The 15884-nt window shown below is 36.1% G+C and overlaps 1 protein-coding gene across 1 annotated transcript in view; it reads left to right on the forward strand.

Moving 5' to 3' along the window:
• The window catches only part of acaca.L (acetyl-CoA carboxylase alpha L homeolog), a 253393-nt gene that overhangs the window by 146735 nt on the left and 90774 nt on the right, over positions 1 to 15884 (forward strand). Inside the window, 4 exon segments of the mRNA XM_041581952.1 lie at positions 2820 to 3089; positions 3552 to 3649; positions 9304 to 9424; positions 11201 to 11311. Coding sequence (XP_041437886.1) covers positions 2820 to 3089; positions 3552 to 3649; positions 9304 to 9424; positions 11201 to 11311 — 600 coding nt within the window.

Here is a 15884-nt window from a genome sequence, read left to right on the forward strand (position 1 = left end):
CACTGTTAATCTTTCGTATAACCAACAGAGGGCGCTGTGTGATATTGCCATCACTGTTAATCTTTCATATAACCAACAGAGGGCGCACTGTTATTCTTTCATATAACCAACAGAGGGTGCTGTGTGATATTGCAGTCAATGTTATTCTTTCATATAACCAACAGAGGGCGCACTGTTATTCTTTCATATAACCAACAGAGGGTGCTGTGTGATATTGCAGTCACTGTTATTCTTTCATATAACCAACAGAGGGCGCACTGTTATTCTTTCATATAACCAACAGATGGCGCTGTGTGATATTGCAGTCACTGTTATTCTTTCATATAACCAACAGAGGGCGCACTGTTATTCTTTCATATAACCAACAGAGGGTGCTGTGTGATATTGCAGTCACTGTTATTCTTTCATATAACCAACAGAGGGCGCACTGTTATTCTTTCATATAACCAACAGATGGCGCTGTGTGATATTGCAGTCACTGTTATTCTTTCATATAACCAACAGAGGGTGCACTGTTATTCTTTCATACAACCAACAGATGGCGCTGTGTGATATTGCAGTCACTGTTATTCTTTTATATAACCAACAGAGGGTGCTGTGTGATATTGCAGTCACTGTTAATCTTTCATATAACCAACAGAGGGCGCACTGTTATTCTTTCATACAACCAACAGATGGCGCTGTGTGATATTGCAGTCACTGTTATTCTTTCATATAACCAACAGATGGCGCTGTGTGATATTGCAGTCACTCTTATTCTTTCATATAACCAACAGAGGGCGCACTGTTATTCTTTCATATAACCAACAGAGGGCATTGTGGGATATTGCAGTCTCTCCCCAAGTGTACTGTTGGTATAGGAATGATTAAAAGTGACTGAAATCTCAGCTACTCGAGTCGGATACTGCTGACCCGAGTATAAGCTGAGGTAGAGTTTTTCAGCAAATTTTGGATGCTGAAAAACTCGGCGTATACGGTATGTTTTTTTTATTGATCTTCTCTTCAACACCTCATTCATTACCTCTTTCCATTCAAGACTTAAATAAAGCTTCAGCCTTATTGACATTTTCCCAAATTCTTCTTTCATTTCTTCATCATGCATTGCAAGCCTCTACCACTTGCCAGTTGATTCCCAATATTGCTCATCCCTTCACCATGTGTCCCATAGCTCTTTTTCATTTTAGATTGTAAACATTAATAAGTAGGGTGTTCATCTCTTTTACAGAATTTACTATTGTGCACTGCTGAAGAATATATTTGTACTTGTTAACCAAGCATTAATTATATAGGGAAAAATGTACCCCTCTATTGTAAAATATAATGGTGTTATAAGTCATTGAAGTACATTAAGGGTGGTATTTATCAAAGGTTGAATTTTAAAGCTTTGTGAGCTTTTTTAGGCCTCAAATGAACCTACAACTTGAATGGTTTCTAATTTAAGAAAAAATTTCAATGTAAAAAACTTGAATCAGTGTAGTCGGGGTGAAAAACACGAATACTGAAAATGATCAATCTTTCGGGAAAAAAACCTCAAATCACTTGAATTTATAGCGTTTTGAGCGAAATATCATGAAACTAAAAACATCATGAAAGCTAGTAACATCTTCAAATGGTTCAAGGGACCTTTATCATTGACTTCTACGTGACTTCGACAGGTATTAAAAATTTTTATTTTTGACTGGAAAATACCCTTGAAAACTTGAATTTTTCAGGCAAAAAACAACTCGAATTTTAATAAATCTGGCCAAAAATCTAGCACACAACATGGAAGAATGGGAATATTGAATAGAAACAGTACTTAACGGAGTCTTGAATGAATATTAAACCCCTTTCACTTAACCTGACAAAATGTATGAATTCCCCAAATCATCAAGAAGAAATTAGACCAAAAATATATGGGTAAGAACATTAGGGATTGTAAGCCCTACCCAAAAGGTCATTCTCATTGCAAATGTAAATGTCACCATCTATTTATGGTTACAAAATTTACATCTAAGGCCTTTAAAACTAACAATAGATTTTCTAATGGCTTTGTTTTCAACGTTAAATCATGTGTCTAATGTCTGTTCCAAAAAACTGCAAGCACCTGCTTCTGTTTTGTGATAACCAACCCTCCTGAGCGACTCATTCCAGTTAAAGCACAAAAAAGACATCTCAGCACTTTGAAAAGTGTTCACTTCAATCATACTCATGTTCCAGTTGTCATAGATGTGACTCTTGAGGGTGTAAAGGGCAATAAGTCAAGATGTTTTATAATAGTCATGTGCCCCTTATGTTGTGAGGTATTTACATTCTGCAGTGCCACGTTCAGAGTTACAACAGATCTTTAAAGAGATAAATTGCACTGAAGTGTACTCCAAGGCCATAGGCTATAGCTTATTATTGATCCACTGGCTGTTTATTTCAAATCTTTCCTCTAGTATAAAAGTGCCAACCTGTGTGGCCCACCCTCAAAGTCATCAGGATTGAATGTAAGAATGCCTTCCTCACCATGCTATAAAAAAATCCTAACAAAGTGTATAGATTTTCCAAAGGGACTAAATCAATTTTATTGTTGGCTAAAAAAGGGGGGTTCTTTTTTCTGTTGCAATAATAATTTTGTGTTGAAAGAAATCTAGAGCCCGACCTGAACATTCTCCATTTTGAAATGGCATTTTTATTCTATTGTTTTTTTAATTATCCCAGGAATAATCTATGTGTGTATTAAATTTATATTTCAATTATACTATACGAAATTTTAGAAGACGTTATTTACACTATACTAGGTAAGCAAATGTTTGTTTGTTATAAACAAGTAAATGAACTTCTCATAATTATAGATTGGTATGGTGGCTTGGAAAATGACCCTCAAGAGTCCAGAGTATCCAGATGGCCGTGACATCATTGTTATTGGAAATGACATCACTTATAAGATTGGATCATTTGGTCCACAAGAGGATCTTTTATACTTAAGAGCATCAGAACTCTCTCGATCAGAGGGGATCCCTAGAATATATGTTGCAGCAAACAGTGGTGCAAGGATAGGACTAGCAGAAGAGATCCGCCATATGTTTCATGTTGCATGGGAAGACCCTGTTGACCCTTATAAAGTAAGTTTTCTTTTAGGGGCTTTAAAAGTCTTCTCATCATAAACAGAAAATGTTGTAGTTATTATTGTGCTTATACATGGATGTATATCTCCTGTCTTTTTTGTTCTGTCAGGCGTTAGGTCTGAGATGTTAGCTCTCTTTATTTAACAATTTGGTCAGCGATCCTATCTAATTGTTTATTATGTACCACTTAATAAAATATAGTTAGACAGTTGCTTAGGGGATCAGGTGGACTGCACCAATTGACACCAAACAGTCAATACATTGTGCGACTTGACTTTTGGAGGGAAAGATGCACTGTACCACTTGACTCTGGGAGGAATAGATACACTATGCCACTGGACAGAGTGCTGACTGTACCACTTAAAGGCTTTAAGTCATACAGCTATTATATAAATGTCAGCCGTTCTTTCATTTTATTTTCCATCCAGTTTCTTTCCTCACAGTTTGTTCCTATTGTAGGGTTTTAAATACTTATATTTGACTCCTCAAGATTACAAGAAGGTGAGCGCTTTGAATTCTGTACACTGTGAGCATGTGGAGGATGAAGGTGAATCCAGGTAAGTAAATAGCTACAAATATTTGCTTTCCAGTAGACTAGTCTACACACTGCATATACACACTGCATATTCATAGTACTGAATGTCATAGCTAAGTTTAAACAAAGCCAAAGGTGATGATGTGATGAAAATTTTGTTCAATATATTGACACAGATATGCTTGGGGGTTCAGAGTCAATTTGATGGTTTGTCTATGAGGTCATAAACGTATCTATTGTGTATCTTTTTGCGGTTACTTCCTGTTTCACATTACAAATTTGACACAATACTATTTATATGAATAATATATGAATAATTAAAAAGCAGGTTTTGATCTCTTCCAGAACCACATGACTAAATAGCTTTCTGACTATGGGGTATATTTATCAAAGAGTGAAGTTAGAGAGATCATCACAGTCCACTTGAGTGAAATACCGCCTCTCTCCATTTATTTCTATGGGATTTTGAAAGACGTATTTATCAACGGGTAAAAGTGAAAGTTCACCATTTGATAAATATGCCTTTAAACCATAGAAATGAATGGAGATAGTTGGTATTTCACTCTAGTGGACTGTGGTGATCTCTAACTTCACTCTTTGATAAAAATACTCCTATGAATCCTATTGAAACATAAGTTTTTGATACTTAATATTCAATCATACATGAATGTGCAGAGCAATACTAATGAGAATACAAACTGGGATAAGGAAGAGAAAGCATACAACAGTAAAGAAGAAGCAGGAAAATGTTGCAGGGAAGTAGGAGAGAAACACAAAACAAAGGTAGTATTGAATGACCACGTTAGAAGAGTAGAAGTGTACATCTATATATATATATATATATATATATATATATATATATATATATATATATATATATATAATGTACATTTTGAAATGGCAGACTGTGGGTGTGGCTTGAAAACAGTGGCAGTGTTTTATCAAAATACATCCCTGTTCTGATCACCCCTCAAAATGTTGTCATGATAATACATTCGGGTTGAGCTCTTTCTCCTGCTATCCTTGCCCGCCACCTTCAACTGCCGGCTTCCGTCTTTATAGCCGCTCATAAAGCTCGCCAGCCCCTTTTGTGACATCATCGGGGGCAGGTTGGCGCTGGTCTATAAGGGGGTCAGACGGAGGCACATCACTAGTTCATACCAGGGTTTTGTCGAGACTGATGCCTTACGCCTACGCCAACTAAATGCAGAGCGTTGATTTTGCTAGGATTCATTAGCTTTAATTAGCCAATATTTTAGGCAAGAAATTGCAAAGGGCTAAAATCTCAGTGGAATTTCCTTGCAACATTATACACATGCCTTGGTGCAAGCAGGGCAGGCCATACAGAAGCAATTTACACATATTTTTTTACCAAGGTTACTGTAAACCGTATGCTAAAAACATAATTTTGTGATTATTGTTGAAAAACGGTAGTGGGCAAACATATTATATCTGGTGCATTGTAATATCCCATAGTAATTGCAAATGTGTATGGCACTCGGCATTCACTTATTTTAAGTAAGTGAACAGCCTTTACCAATAGGCAGAAATGGATATAGGTATGAATAACAGTGTATTTGGATCTCATTCAATCTCATACTTACCTTAATGGTGTGAGCAAAATAATGACATTTTTAAACAGCCTTCATTGGTTTTGTGCTGTTGCCCATTGATCAACTTAAGGTCCCAATAGAGTAAAGAGGTATCCTTTATCATGAATGGGACTGGTAGGAAAGTGCAAATAAACAGGCCCCAGCAGGCGAGCGCCAGAGGTGCAGGTTTGAGTGCAGGAACCTACTTCAAACATTAATGCAGAGCTGCCTGTATTCATCAGTGATGTATTCAGAAGGGGTCGGGCTGGCGGGGCACATAATTGTCCCCTCCCACCCCCTACCTCCCCAGATTTGAGCAGCACATGTTGCAAACAACACCTACCCAAGGCAGGGCTGCCTTGCTCCCACCAGAGCTGCACCTCATGACAGATATTTAGTCTGATGCGAGGTGCAGAGAGCAGCAAGACCCTATACGCTTGAATGAGCACCAAGAGGACACAGTTTTCTGTTTAGCATTGCTTTCATTTGAATATATGTGTATGTAGCCACATCCAATTTGTCTAGGTCCTAATTTAGAATCTGCAACAATAGAATCTCCTCCTTTTAGATTGTAAACTCTTTTGGGCAGGACCCTTTTCACCTCTTGTATCGGTTATTGGTTGCTTTGTATGTAATTCCATATGTTCAGTGTATAAACCCATTTATTGTACAGTGCTGTGGCATACAAACATATTAATAATAATAATAATGATAATAATAATGGGTGGCTACAGTGCAAGGAGACAGAAATCATGCACAAAGTTTGCAGTAGCCACCTGACATATGTACCCTTGATTTAAAAAATAATCTATTAGGGAACCAGGGACTGGAGCCCCTAAATTCATAAATGAAAAAGTTACCTTGAAAGCAGTGAGCAAATGAGAAATTTGTGCTGGGTTTGCAGTCCTTTGTCATATTTCCCTCACTCTTTTTTTATGTTTCTCATTGCCCCTCTCTAAATTTCTTTATTATCTCAGAAAGAGTAGCCATTGAAACATATGCAGATTGCTAATTGGTGTCAGTATAAATTAACTACAGATTAAAACAATGATTTATAGACACTTTAACCCAATGTAATGCCAGAGGTGCTATTTTAATGCATGAAGATCAATGACATCAAAAGGGTAAATTCTTTATTATGAAGTAGAGCTACGCCTTCATGCCTTTAGTTGTATTTAGCTGTGTGATTCATTACTAAGCATTCTGCCAAATTCGAATAAGGATGAAGAGATCGGTTTTACATTTTCAGAGCTGTGGAATCGGAGTCGGGAACAATTGGGCCAAAAAAGAGCTGCTATGAAGGAAGATATGGCAGAAGCAATTCTGTTTCTAAGAACAATACTTTAGTTAATTTTATATTTAACAGCTATAACTATATGCCAGGTTCAATTAATATAGAAGTTGATTTTAGGCTTTACAATTGTTTTTGGTTTATGTAGTTTAACTTTGATTTTGGTTTAGAATTAACAAAGGATGTGGTTTAAATTTTTGAACTGCGCAAATGATAAAATGCCCTGTATGTTGTGTACTTAACTTCTTTCAATCAACATGGAAAATACATTAATATATTAAAGGATTAGTAACACCAAAAAATGAAAGCATTTTTAAGGAGACATGTAGGATAAATGAAAAAACCCAAATTTTGTAGGCAATTATATGTAATATATGGTGTTGCTTTTAAATGGTGCTAAATTTTAATAATACCTTTAAAAATAGCCCCTTTATTGGAGCTCCCTATAGATGTTCTCTGGTCCCTGTCTGTGTTTCAAATGAGGGGTGGACGTGTCCTAACAGTTCCTGCTAGAAGCACAGTAGGAGGGGGACAGCCAATCACAGCCCTGCAGTCACACAAGCACAGACAGACTTCAGTTCCCTTTCAGGTCCTGCTAGCTGCTGATTGGTTCCTGTCCTACAGTACAGTGAGCTGAGAGCTGCCAGTTCCCCTGCACAGCATGGGAATTCAGGGAGCAGGAAGGGTAGGGAGGAATTATTAGGGTTATTGCAGAAACAGCCTGAAACACTACTTTTTTAAGCACACTTCTTCTATATCTAAATGAGTATAATGGTACGTTTTTATTTTTTACACAAAATGTCTCCTTTAAAATAGTTAACATATAATATACTGTTAGCATGCACTGGTAAAAGCTGTGTGTTTGCTTCAGAAAGACTTCTATAGTTTATGTGAACAAGTGGCTGTGTAGCCATGGGGCAGCTGGAAAAAAAGAAGAAAAGGCACAGGTTACATAGCACATAACATATAAGCTATGTCCAATACAATGGTGTTTAATCTGTTATCTGCTATGTAACCTGTGCCTTTTTTCCAGCTTCAATGGCTACACAGCCACTTGTTTATATCAATTTTAGTAGATTTATTAAGGTTTGAGTTGTGTTTTTCTAAGCAAATTCGAGTTTGCGAGTATTTTTTGGTCAAAACTCACATTTCCAGGTAAAATAAAACCCTAGAATATTCGAGATTTATTATACCCGAACCCTGGAAATAGCTTGAATCTGAAAATACACCACCAAAAACCTGTTGAGGTCATGTAGGAGTCCATGGCAGAGGTTCCTTGAAGCATTTGAAGTGGTTAACAGCTTGCCTGATGCTCGAGTTTGGCGGGTTTTGGCCGAAAACTCAAATCACTCAAATCATTAGAGTTTTTGGGCAAAACCCGCCGATAACACTTGTATTTGAACTTGCAGAATCGGTTTTTCACAAAACAGTTTTTTCTTGAATAAGATACCATTCGAGTTTCAAGTTCAAGGTAAAAAAAACGCTAACACGCAACCTTTGATAAATAACCCACTGGGTGTTAGTTTTATTACATCATGAACTGCACACAGGAAATCTATTAAATTCAAACTATAAGGCAGCACAGAAAAAAAGTGCATTCTGCATCAGAACTGGGTGTACATTTTAATACACTCATGAACTATACCTAATATATATATTTGATGTGGTCCCTGCTTTGTTTAAAGGGGAAGGCATTTTTTATGCACAGAATGTTGTAAATGTTGCAATATATTGATAACTAGATTGTAGAGGATCTCTTCTTTTTGCACTGCACGAATTATTAATGTCTTGATTCACTATTATTTTCTGTCCTGTCCTAAGAATGTTTTCATTCAAGTTCATGTTTTTTTTTTATTATAGTTGCTACTATCTCTGCTATGTTCAAGTCAGCTTTTATCCCTTGTCTGACAAAGCCTTACCTGTTCTATTGTGATCTATGTAGCCTCATATAATACATATTCATGAACCACCCTAAAATATAATTTCTAGAATGGTGATGCATTTGGCACACAATTCTATTTGGTTTATTTAATGTTTACATGATTTTCTAGTTGACTTAAGGTAAGAAGCTCCAAATTACAGAAAGATCTGTTATCTGGAAAACTCCAAGTACCGATCATTCTGGAAAACTGTTCCCGAGCATTCTGGATAACAGGTCCCGTACCTGTACAGACTAATGTATAATCATGGTGTATTATCTCTTATTGTCCCATGTTTGTGCTCTGTAATCTATGCAGCCTCTCTGTATTAGAGACCTCAAATATCTTGGGGATATCAGTAAATATCTAAATTTAAATAAATGTGCAAACGTGTTTGTTATTGCTGACTGAATTGCCATAACTTTTTATTAAGTTAAAGCCTTATTTATACAATAGAAACACTTGTGATGGCATGTGAAATAGTTTATATCTTAAAATCAACATATCCAACTTTGAAAAAGTAACAATTATACTTACTGTCAAAATATAAATCACAAAACAAGGCAAGTTTAGGCACCCTTTTTATAGTTTTTGCTGTTTGTTGAGCACAATACTACGACACTAAAATAAAAATATATAACATTTAATGTTTTCACTGATACCTTTATATACCCAGGTGGTCATGTTTGATGCTGGAATTTACTGGTTACACTAACTGAACCTTGTTGGGGTTTTCTAGATCCTCCTCCAAATGTTAGTGATTGAGACACACTTTCTCTGATATATAATGTATAAATGTAAACCACTATGACTTAAACGTTTTGTGGGTTCCCAAAATCATGTTGTATTTAACATGTTTCATTGTTTCCATCAGATACAAGATAACAGTCATCATTGGCAAAGAAGAAGGACTTGGAGTGGAAAACCTCAGGGGATCTGGGATGATTGCTGGGGAGTCCTCTTTAGCCTATGAAGAAATCATCACTATCAATCTGGTAAATCTTCTAAAGGGAAATTAATGAAAAAGGAGGGTTGATATAAGCGCATACTTTTAAAAGGTTTTTTTTGGCCCCAGTACAATTATACTTAACATAGGCACATAACTATACTCATGGTGTCCTTATGTACATGCAACATCATGAAAGTTTTCCCTGGTATAAAAAAGTGCAAGTTACAATCCCAGAGAATGATGTTCTTTGGGATTCTTATGGCTTGTTTTTGGATTGTTCTAATGGGACAATATACTCATTGTTGCACTGTCCAGGTGTTTGCAGCCAGATTTGAGACTATTAAATAATAAAATAAAAATACTGGGCAAGTAACACTGGTAAACATCTGCAACATCTGCATCAAGTAACTGCAGGGCACACAGCTCAGGGACTTTATACTGGGTGAAGAGGAGGATTACATTAGAATAACCTTGTGCATTAATATTACCTTCTAAGTCAGTGGTCCCCAACCATAATTTTTTTCAAGGACCATGGGGGGGGGCGAATTGCACAAGACACATTTTGTGCACGGCGACTAAGATTCGGATGCGCTAGCATCAAAGTTTGTGCTTGCCGCGTCAAATTTGGGAGCGCTGCATCAAATTCGTACTTGGCTCAGGGGCCCAGTTCAAGTATGTCCGCAGCCTGTCGGTTGGGGAATCTTGTGATACTTTTATAGTAAAGCGTATTGCAGGGAGGAGCAAAGTAATATTATAATTGTTATTCACAGCTGCTTAAAAAAAACCACATGTTCCATTAGGATATTTTTTCATATGTTTTGATAGTAAGTAAAGTAAACGTTTATTTATATAGCACTTTTCAAAGCATAGCTACAAAGTACTTTACAGACAAAAATAAGTAAAATAAACATCCAGTATACAATAAAACCCATTGAATTTCTAGTATTTTTGTGCTTGTTCTGTTTCAACCCACTGTCCTTAGTGATAGTTCCCTTAGATCTGGGCCAGGACCTTACAGTAGATCTCCACAGACAACTGAACTTAACCAGACTAACACGAGTATGTAGATCTTGCTGTAGTTTATTGCCAAAACAAATGAAAATCTCCCATACATAGATCAAACCAGTAGATCAGAGAATATTATCTTAACCAGGGTTGTATAGTCAGTTAAAGAGCACCTAAGATGGCTGCTAATTGTAACTGGGAACAGTTTAAGGGGGAGGGGGGTTAAGGGTCGCAGCATCTTCCTGGACTAGAGGGGGAGGTGAAAGACAAATAGAGAAAGATGCAGCACACAACAATAACAATAATAAAAAGACAAGGTGTGTGTAACATAACAGTCCTGTCTTCCATTACTGATGCTTTGCAGGTCTTCAGAGCAAACAACATGTAGCTGCTTTCTTTTTGGCATGCATCATAATGGAAAAACGTCCAGTTTAATTTAAATGATGGAATTGATGCAGTGCTAAATGTAAACCAAACTAAATATATCTAATATGTCTCCATTACACCAATTACATCCAAACCATCAGCGCCTTACTTGAAAGAACAGTATGATTATATATTATTCATTCATAATTGCTCCTTCTATCATGATTTCATAGGATCTATTTAGATAGCAAAATGCTGATATTTTTCTCCTTGCGTTGTTTGTCTGCAGCTGTCAATTGGCATAGTACATATTGTAGACTGAATGCTGGATAAACAAAATGCATACCTTGTGTTTGTATTATACATGTAGCAAATGTCCATTTTGAAAAAAAGGTTTGGCAATAAAAAATTAAGATAAGCACCAAAATTAATTATTTTTGTCTTTTCCCAGGTCACGTGTCGTGCAATTGGCATTGGAGCGTATTTAGTCCGACTGGGTCAAAGAACAATCCAGGTTGAAAATTCACATATCATCCTGACAGGAGCAGGGGCTCTTAACAAAGTAAGTTATTATAGCACCTTCAAATATAATTTCACTCTTTGGATTTTTGTTCAGTACTGACTGTGTCCTTTATATTAGTGTCATCTGATATAATGCAAGAAAAGAGTTAATGTTAATTATGATAAAACACAATCCTGTAATGCGTTCCTGTTTTAATTGTTAACTGAAAACAAGAAAATGCCATGAGCTTGTCAGTTTTTAGCTTTGAGAATGTTTCAGAAAAATGTTGGCATCAAATTCTCCTTCTGAAACAGTGTTTGATATGCAGCTTGTTTTTCTCCTCTGTGTCTTTTCTTTAATCAATTCAGATAGTTCAGTCTCCTTCTTTATGATGACAGGTTGGGGACACGGTTGAATCAATGACCCTGGGTTGAGGGTAGTCTTGCAATAGTTTGTAATGAGTTGATCCTTGTTTCTAGTTCCTTATAGTATATATTGTAGTCAGGGAGCACTTGCATTTTCCAGTGTAGTGTTAGGTAAAGGTTTTTGCCCTGATTTATTTTTTTGGCTCTCCTCGTTGCAACACAAATCAGCTTTTATTTTTTAGTGATAGCAGATGAGCACTTTTCCGCAGCTATTCTTATTCCCTGTCATCAATAAACCTTTGCATATTCTTTCATCAATAAACCTTTGTATATTCTTGTGTTTAGCATTTGAATTTTAAAGCTGTTCTTTCTGAAATAGGAAATGAAACTGGGGTACAGAAAGTGTAACACAGCCAACCTGTCCATGTATCTTAGCAGCTGCATATCATCCTGGTGATCAGTAAGTGGGGGGGATAATTCTACCAGAGTCACCATAATCTAACCATTAAATGATGCACCTTTAGTGCTGTTCAGATTTTCAGAACCACACTTGATGAGTGTTCTGACTACTCTGAAAAATGTAATGTTCTGGACTGAGCTTTTGTTAGTAACACAACAGGTCAGGTTTCTCTGGGCTGAAGCCTTTTGTGATGGGTTTTTAGCCCCTGAGGCCTAAGTGTTAGAGCTTTGGAATATGGACTGGATATAAAGCATTGTATTATAGCACTGTAATGTACCTAACTATGGAGCATGGTGGTCAAAACTCATTGAATTTTATGTTATTGCTAGCTAAGTATGGGTTTTCGGATTTTCCTTTATTGGAAATATTTTTGTCAAAGCACCTTTTGCTTTCAACTAGTTTCAGGGATGCAGTGAAGGTATAGTAGGTCATTTCTGCACGGAAAAGTGTCATGAGTAGATAACTATTAGTTCCCCCTACACTTGCAAAGATAATTTGCAAGTCATAACATAAGCTCTGAATATGGCACTGGGTTTTTATTACTTTCTGATGTTATTCAAAACACTTTTTTTTTTAAATAAAATTATGTAATATGATGTGTTCCATATAACTGAGATACTGATGTACAGTCAGTAACAGCAAAAGCAAGATGCAAATTGATTCTTTAGCTTGTTCGGATTAATAGCTATTTTGTTTGTAAGATTGATAGTTGGAGTAGCTGGATTGTGTCAAATATTTTTTCCATAGTATTTATAAATTGTATTAAAAGGGAATATAATTGAGACAATTGAAGGGTATACCGGGAAACAGTTTAATTCTACCTATTTATTTTTTTGTATTGCATTAAGAGCCCATATCCACCTGAATATGTAAGCACCAGTGAGCTACGTATTGAGCTTTTTAGCATTGGCTGTGGATTGGAAATGTAATCTTTGCAATGTGCGTTGTTTAAAATGTGATGAAACATAATAACATAAGCATAATTTTTGAATACCCAAATATAACCCAGCATGACACCCAATCCTTGGAGCACAAGGAGTTGCGCTGTTATGCTTAACTATATTCGGTATTGCTGTATCCATAAGAGGTGGGTTGGGGGAGGCACATAGATGCCTTCTTCTGCACCTTACCTGTCCCCTAACTTTTACTTAATTCAGACAAGTTAAGGGATGCCGGTGGACTTAGGGGCCGATTCACTAAGGGTCGAATATCGAGGGTTAATTAACCCTCGATATTCGACTAGGAACTAAAATCCTTCGACTTCGAATATCGAAGTCGAAGGATTTAGCGCAGATAGTTTGATCGAACGATTAAATCCTTCGAATCAAACGATTCGAAGGATTTAAATCCAACGATCGAAGGAATATCCTTCGATCAAAAAAAGTTAGCCAAGCCTATGGGGACCTTCCCCATAGGCTTACATTGACTTCGGTAGCTTTTAGATGGTGAACTAGGGGGTCGAAGTATTTTTTAAAGAGACAGAACTTCGACTATCGAATGGTCGAATAGTCGAACGATTTTTAGTTCGAATGCTTCGATTTGAAGTCGTAGTCGAAGGTCGAAGTAGCCCATTCGATGGTCGAAGTAGCCCAAAAAAAACTTCAAAATTCGAAGTTTTTTAACTTCGAATCCTTCACTCGAAGTTAGTGAATCGGCCCCTTAGTGTGTAAAACAAATCCCTATCCTAACCAACTGTATGGCAGATGCCTTGGATTTTTAATCCAGTGAGGAAGTACAGAACACAACAATGCTGCAGATGCTATGTAAATGAACACAAGGGGATGCAGTATTGTACCTCTCTAGCAGTTGTGTCTGGGGCATTAATAAATTGCCACTGTATAATTTACCATCCAGATTATTAGTAGTTTTTTTAGGAAGATAATAAAAGGTAATTTTATATTGTAATGTTCAGTTTATTTTCTTATAATCTTTTTTTTTTTTTTTTACTTTTTTATTAAATTTTTAAACATAAATTTACAAAGTAACAGTACAGAAAATTATAAAGACAACAACACCCATAAAAAAAAAAAAAATTATTACCCACAACCCCCACCTAGCTCTGGGACTTAGCATATTTGTTTAAATAGTTACATACATCTTAGGTTTATAGTTCTTAGATATATAAATCATCACATACATGTATATGTTTCCAGTAGCCTGCTATTTTAGAATTTATTCCTTGGGAGCGAGCAAAAGTAGACTCATATGTTGCTGTTTGATACAATTCATTAATAATTGCTTGTATTGGGGGAGTATCTTGGGATTTCCATTTCCTTGCAATTGCCATTCTGGTTGCGAATAAACAATGATATATCAAATATATTTGGGCTTGATTACACTGCAACCTCAAATTTGTTTCCATAATGCCCAAAAGCGCTAAGGATGGAGTTAACAGAATATTCATCTTTACAATTTTTTGGATTATGGTCTCCACCGATTTCCAAAGCATTTGTATGATCGGACAGGACCACCAAATATGCAAGAAGTTGCCTGAACCACCACAATTTCTCCAACATTTATTAGGTGACCCATATATTTTATGTAACTTATATGGAGTTAAATACCACTGATTTTCCTAGCATTCTCAAGATGGTTAACACATTTAGAATAAAGAAATGGCGATTTAAATGCTTCATTCCATTGTTGCGGTGAAAACGATTGTTGTAGATCTGTTTCCCATTTTTGAATAAAGTGGAATTTTTGTGGCTCATTTATTAGTACTAAATGTTTATACAATGCCGAGGTACCTTGCTTCTTAGAAGCTGGGTTTTGAAAAAATTCTTCCCAAAGGGTAGGTAACCTATTGATTTGGTCAATCCACTTATATGAATAGTGACAAATCTGTAAATAATTATAGAATTCAGAATGAGACAAATGGAATTCTTTTTGTATAGAGACAAATGGTTTAAACCCATGACCCTCCATTAATTGTCGAAAATATTGTACCCCATTTTGGAGCCATGTATTAAGTTTTAGGGAGGGTATATCCATACAAATAGTGCTTAAAGGTAAGAATGGAGATGGAAATGGTGAGATGTATTTACAGTTACGCATTGTTCGCCAATTCTTAATTATCCACCCTAAATGGGGTGGGATAATTTGTAAGTTACAAACTCTTCCTGGGTTTACTGATGTGAAAATTTGATTTGGAGACCAAGGATATAAATATGAGTTTTCTATATCAACCCAATGCTTAATTCCCTTAGGTAAATTCAGCTCGGCTATCTGATCCAACAATATAGCTTTATGATATGATGCAATATCTGGAGACGCTAGACCACCTTTTTTTAATTCTTGTTGTAAGATTTGTTGTGATAAACGGGGTTTTTTTGAGCTCCAAATAAATGTAAAAATTCTTTGTAACTTCTGAAGATATGGTCGGGGCAAGGCTATTGGTACTACTCGCAACAAATATAACACCTTAGTTAAACATATCAATTTCAGGGCCTGTATTCTGCCTATCCAAGATATGAACTCCGTTTTCCATGAGGCTATTTCGTCTCTTATTTGTTCTAATAATGGCAAGAAATTATCTTGCAACAAATTTTTCGTATTGTTTGATAGGTGCATACCCAGATATGTGATCTCTTTCTGTTTCCACTCAAATGGATAGGTGTGCTTTAACTCTTTCATAATGTGTTCAGAGATATTTATGCCCAAAGCTTGAGTTTTAGATTTATTTAATTTATATAGTGATATATTACTAAATCTTTCTAAAATTTGTAGCAAACTTGGTATTGCTTGTTGAGGGTTAGTAAAAAACAATATTATGTCATCCGCATACAGCCCAATTTTATGAGTCACATTG

Source organism: Xenopus laevis, chromosome 2L (assembly GCF_017654675.1).
Source record: "Xenopus laevis strain J_2021 chromosome 2L, Xenopus_laevis_v10.1, whole genome shotgun sequence".
NCBI lineage: Eukaryota > Metazoa > Chordata > Amphibia > Anura > Pipidae > Xenopus > Xenopus laevis.